We start from the raw sequence: 6726 nt of genomic DNA on the forward strand, positions 1-6726 counted from the left end.
CATAAAAGAACATGCAATAAAAACAGTACAAGAAAAGCACTGACTGCTAATAACAATACATGAATATTGTACAGTTATAGGGGAAATGTTTGTGCTCTGATAATGTAAGTGCTTTTACTTGACATGTCTTTATTTACAATTTAAACAGTATAATACGTGCAACTATTACAGTAGAAGCTGCTCATCTGTAACATATATCCTTTCACAGGATAAAATCTATTTTGATTGTTACAGAACCTGTTAAAACAAGGTAGGCATATTAACCATTCAATTTCTAATTTTAGGAGTAGGACAAGACAGAGATATGGGAGTGAAGGTAACTTACCCAAGCTGGATTCTGATTTAATGTCTGGAAAAGCTGTCAGACTTGTTGTGAGTAATTCTACATTTGTTAAGTCTATATAGACACTTTTTCCTTCATAAAGTATTACAGGAATAAAGGATATATATCACAGCAAGGTCAAAATATTTAACCTTCTGATTAGAAATAGTGCCATCCTACATGCTTGTATTAGTGGCTGTACTTCATAGAAGATTTTATACAGCATCATAAATGATACAGGAAAACACAATTTTGTGCAATAGATATTACAAAATTGTTAGCTTTATTGATATTACCATAAAGAGCTGGATGCAAACTACCATTTTTAATTAAATTCTTGCAGTTGGGATCCTATTTCCACAATGAATCTCTATATTTGCAGGAAAAGTTATATTTTTTTTACAAATTAATGATATCTAGAACCCTTTTGAAAAAATTTAAGTGATGAAAATATTTCTTTCATTGAATTCTGAGATGCCACTGCAAACACAAACTGGAAAATTCAAAAAAGCCAATCATAAATTTTGGTATGAAAATTACTATAAGAAATTTTAATATCAAGGTATAAAAAAGAACATTGCTTCCTATTAATGTTTGATTTAGTTAGAATGAGTTGAGGTGGGCAAATTTCATTTATATTTTTTTTAAATCTGTATCGTTTAGAGAGAATATAGCATCTGAATATCTGCGGCTATTGTTAAAAATTCTTTTAAGTGGTCTTTCATTTCTTTATAGACTGTGTTTCATATCAGTAAAAATATACATCTGCAATAAAAGGGGCACAGTTAGTCCATGTAGGAATACCAGTTACTTGGCACTATTCACATAATTTATCCACATAAATATTTTCAAGAAAGGAACATCATTTCTTGGCATGTCCAATTAGTGTATTTTTCTCTCAAACTATAAACTGAAAAATATAGAAGCATACACCTCCATCTCTGGGATACATTCTACTGAATGAGGGTCTGGATGGGGTTTATAGAATAGCTAATAATGGTCAAAAAGTGCAGAAGTATAAGAAAAAAAATAATCATAGAAAAATAAAAAATAGATAATAAAAGGGTGTTTCGATATAAAGATTATCATAGATCTAAAAATAAAAGAATAAAGACATGAAGGACCCCCCTTCCAGACCTTCCTGTATCCACACAGTGCAAGAGACACACTCTAATAAAGATACTGTCATATAATCCAGGCAGCCACCAGCAGGTGGTACATTAACATGAAAGCAGATTTTCAAAGATCATGAGTTTATTTTTTATTCAAATTTCAAAGTTTATCTGGACGAGGTCAATAATTTACATCATTTAACACTTGTGTACATCATCTGTATCCCGTTTACCAACTAGCCTGTTCAGATACATTTCACATATCTGTGTAGAACATTCTCTATGATGTAGATGTTTTATTATGAAAACAAAAGAATTTTTTTTCTTAAATTCATGAAAAGAAAAAGATTATTTATAATTATGAAGGGAGATAATTTACATTTCAATTTTATGCCCCAGACATAGGCGACAGGGGCATTAAGTGTTACCCTTGACCGGCCGTCCCTCCGTCTTTCTGTCCTTCCGTCTTTCCATCTGTCCCATTTATGTTGCAAAGCTTGAGCGGCGACATTCGTGTCCTCAGACACATTCTTCTTTTATAAATAATGTATTGCTATGTATTTAATCAAAATTGCAATATAGTGCACATGTGACCACTTACACCATTAGCTTATTTACTTTCAGAGCAGTCCAGTAGACCTAATGTCAGTTGATAGTGTTAGTATACAGGGAGATTTCAGTAAACCAAGGAGATTTTCTGCCAGTTCTAGTGATTGTAAGTAACAGATTATTGTACTAAGATTTTATTATATTGAGCTTTGTATTCAGTAAAATGTTTTGATTGGCATCAATTTTATTGAACAGAAAATTATTTATTTCTCATGTAACTGTTTCAACATAAATAATACAAACAAAACAGTTTGAAGCACTTATCTTTAAACAAAGAAAATATTTTGTCACAAGAAAAAGAAGATACTATTTCAAAAAGATGTTTAATGCATATGTGTTTTATATCTATCTTACATTTGTTTATTTCAGCACATACCAGGTTGCCACCAATAAAAGGAGGTTCAGCACCAACAGGACAGAAAAGAAAGGAAAAAATGTCATGGAGGAATCCACAGAACAAAAATAATGACATTGGATGGGGAGGGGGTCATAAACGAGTGGTGCATTGATACAGATTTAGTCTGACTGAATTAAGAAGGGTACAAATTTAGGATGTAATAATACAGCCCTTGACCAATTGTACTATGAGAGAATGAGATCTGGGTCAAATTGCATTTGAAAAAGGAGACCAAAATATTCGTGATAAAAAAAGTGTCAGCCAATTTGATTGGTTACTTAAATAGAGGATGCACTTTTAATGCAACAAGAAAAATATTAATTGATAAATAATTATAAGGAACTGAGATTCCAAAATCTGAATGGCACTATGAATTGTCAATATCAATATATTTGAAAAAAGATAATATTGTAGTTTTATCATTTTTGTATTATGCACAGCTTTATTTTGCTGCTAAATGAGTGTTACCAAAAACAATACTGTATATGTACTAATTTTCGCGGTGTATTTATTTTCACGAATTTCGCGGTAGGTATATTTTCGCGAAAATAAATATATGCGAATTCTAATGCAGATTTCATGCATATAAAAACCATGGAATAAATATCGCTGGAATTTACAACTGTATATGCATGTTCACCTTACTGGCTTCAGATAACCTCAATTGAACCGTGAAACTGTTAAAACAACACCAGTTATTTTTACAAAAATTTAATTAAGAATAAAAGGACAAAAGGTGAAAAATAATATCCCAAGCTAAATATCACAGCTATATTAAGTAATTAACGACTTAATCAGGTTATTGAACATCTATCAAAACACAGGACTGATTTTATGATTGAATAATCTTTGTTTATTTTGTTTCATGTTGTTAAATAAATGAAGACCTAATTAATGAAAATTTTATGAATTTTAAGTCTGTAATTTATGTTCTGATATTTTTGGAAATACCGCGAAATTAAATACACGCGAATTCATCGACAACAACAAAATCGCGAAAATAAGTACTCGTGTAAAAAAGTATATATACAGTACTTTTAGAATTTTTGCCATTTTCTATCTAAGGAAAATAAGTGTTACAAGGAACGTTAGTTAGAACATTTTTGCCATTTTCTGTTCAAGGAGTGTTGCTTCTCATTTATTAAAGTCTGCCACTGTGAAGATGAAATAACAATTAAAACAAAGAGTACATGTTTATGTAACTGTAATGAAGTAAACATGGATAGAGGCACACTACTTTTTTCTTGCAGTCTTTCAGAGAAATTTGATTTCATATTTGCTTATAATTTGGTGCTGTTTTGGAATGTTCATGATTTTTTTTTATATTTGAATTAACGATTAAATCTGAGTGATTGACAGGAGCAAATGTTATCTATAGCTTGATACTGAACTAGAAAAATTATTCTATTATATGCATTCTTATCATTTTACGTCTGGTTGGACTTGGAATATTAAGTCCTAAGCCCATGAACTGATACTACCACACTGTGGAGAGGTTAAAAGCCCTATGAAGGGGTCCACAAGAGATCTGTTTTATTATTTAAAGGCAGAACTTCTTATTCTTCTGAATTGTCTCAATGTTCCAGTGGAGGTAAATATTCCTCACCAATTTTGCTGGCTTATTCATTTATCAGAATCTACAAATAAAACAATTGATAAATTTTTACCAATCCAGAAGTAATTCAATTAAATTTTAAAAAGTGATGAGTTATCCCCCATTTTCGACATTCAAAAGTCCAAATAAACAGAAATCAGATTGATATTGGCTTTTATTGTTACATAACAAATAATTTACAACTGTGAAATTGAATAGTTAGTGAAGTAGTGCATTATTTGCTCAAACCGTTCAAATACATAATGAAAATGTCAAGTATACGTATGAGTATGCTACTTATGTCTTATGCTTTATATTTTGCACTTGATACAAAAAGTAAAAAAAGATTGATTGTTATAATTCAATATTTTGTTAGATGTATACAGAGTTCTCAAAAGTGGTGGTTCGGAAGTTTTGACCACCAGAATTTTGCAAAGGACCAACAAAATTTTGATATTTTGCAATCTTCAAGGACCACCAGGAAAAAAACATTTCAAGAACTATGTGTATAATGAGTGTTGTTTGCATTGCTGTTTAAAATGCCTCATTTGCCAGATTATGGTAAAATTTCAATGCCTTGTTGTAATGTCTGTGCAAAATTTTATAATTAACTGTGCTGTACCCACTTTTTCTTTCAAATTTAAAATGTAGTTTAAAATTTAGCTGCTGAAATATGGTATGAAAATTCAAATACCATGAATTGGCAGTTTAAATAACAATTTTTCCTGAATAAGAATAGAACTTTGGTCCCCAAAAAATGTATGATTAAATTAAGAATTATTTCTTCAGGGTTACATTTCTTTTTAATCAAACAATTTTACTGGTTATGTGAGACCTTGTTTTTTTCTTTTGTTTAGTTTCTTTGATCAGCACTGTTTATTGTTACTTTATGTTTAAACCTACTATCAGTAGCCATAATTTTCCTTGATATTGTTCTCCATACTATAGTAAACTCATAATTTGGGTTGATTCAAAGCACTTGGTTATTTCAAGTTGAATACCGTAAAAGTGTTAACACCATGACAATTATAAACCTGTGAAAGTGCTGTGACGAGCAAAAACACACAAATTCTTATGTTTTAAAGTTTTCTGTTGTGAATCTTGGCGGTAGTATATTGAGTATGGGATTTTAAAAAACCTTTATGTCTGTTAATTTATATGCATTATTCATATGTATAGATGATTCAAATTTGTAAATGAAATTATTTAATATATTTTGTATTTATGATTTATTATTTTGTTATTTATAATTATATTATATTATTTTTGTATGTACCGGTACACAATAATTTATACATCATGCAGTGCTTTTGGATGGTATTAGCACATTAAAGAAAGTCTGACAAAACTTTGTTTATTGATATGAAAAAGAAATTCAGGGCATCAAAAAAAGCCATTTAGTAGAACAATTTGAACTGTGCCCTTTTGCTCACCCACAATTCCCTCATTATAAATATAAATTGGTAAACAGGAATTGATGAGTGATGAATACTAAAACACTCACATTGTATAGCCTGCTTACATGAAGCTTGTTACCAAATGATAGGAAGCGATGTTTGTAGTTCCTGAGAAAAACCTGACCAACATTATATGTATGACTATCATGTGCAAGAATATATAAGTTTTTGATGAACAGGAGGTTGATGATTGACGAATCCGAAAATGCATCACACAGTATAGCTTGCTTACATGTAGCTTGATACCAAATTTCAGGAAGCTCTGATTTGCAGTTCCTGGGAAAAAAGTGACCAAACTTTTATGGGAGCAGGGGTATAATTACACATTAGACAGTAGACCAACAAAGACCACAGGTGAAATAGATGAATATCTTTTAAAATCTGAGCTTTTATTTTTTTTATGCCCCACCTAGGGGCATTATGTTTTTCGGTCTGTGCGTCCGTCAGTTCGTCCATCTGTCCCGCTTCAGGTTAAAGTTTTTGTTCAAGGTAGTTTTTGATGAAGTTAAAGTCCAATCAACTTGAAACTTAGTACACACGTTCCCTATGATATGATCTTTCTAATTTTAATGCCAAATTACAGTTTTGACCCCCAATTTCACGGTCCACTGAACATAGAAAATGATAGTGCCCGCTTCAGATTAAAGTTTTTGGTCAAGGTAGTTTTTGATGAAGTTGAAGTCCAATCAACTTGAAACTTAGTACACATGTTCCCTATGATATGATCTTTCTAATTTTAATGCCAAATTAAGAGTTTTTACCCCAATTTCACAGTCCACTGAACATAGAAAATGATAGTGCGAGTGGGGCATCTGTGTACTATGGACACATTCTTGTTTAATCTACAAAAATCACATAAACTTCTGAATTTACATTATATAGGAAATTTTTTATTTAACAAACATCAATGAGACAGTAACCCAACAATACTGCTTTATCAATATTTGGAATGGATGTCTAGAGGAATTCATATAGTCTGCAACTTTACTAGAACAGTCTATCATTCTCTGCATGATATTAGAGAACCATTACAGAACTTCGAAATGAAGAAAAGAGTATTCAGCATGTTCAGGTCACAGCTATGATGCAGATTCAAAACGTAATTAATTATTATTCTTTAAATGTATCTTGGACATTAGATAAAAACTCAGTAAAATCTTGTTAACTTTTGCTGTAAGATCATGACAGTACATTTCAGAGACCACTAAAAATCAGTAAAGAATCATCTGATCTGA

General features: G+C 30.9%; 1 protein-coding gene across 1 annotated transcript in view; it reads left to right on the forward strand.

The window, feature by feature from the left end:
* LOC127706895 (leucine-rich repeat and IQ domain-containing protein 1-like) overlaps positions 1-5382 on the forward strand; it is a 37156-nt gene extending 31774 nt beyond the window's left edge. Inside the window, exons 30-32 of the mRNA XM_052211620.1 lie at positions 285-372; positions 2059-2149; positions 2413-5382. Coding sequence (XP_052067580.1) covers positions 285-372; positions 2059-2149; positions 2413-2552 — 319 coding nt within the window. The 3' untranslated portion in view covers positions 2553-5382. The remainder of the gene's footprint in view (positions 1-284; positions 373-2058; positions 2150-2412) is intronic.
* The last annotated feature ends 1344 nt before the right edge of the window (positions 5383-6726 follow it).

The sequence above is a fragment of the Mytilus californianus genome, unplaced genomic scaffold (genome assembly GCF_021869535.1).
Source record: "Mytilus californianus isolate M0D057914Y unplaced genomic scaffold, xbMytCali1.0.p SCAF_6, whole genome shotgun sequence".
Taxonomy (NCBI): domain Eukaryota; kingdom Metazoa; phylum Mollusca; class Bivalvia; order Mytilida; family Mytilidae; genus Mytilus; species Mytilus californianus.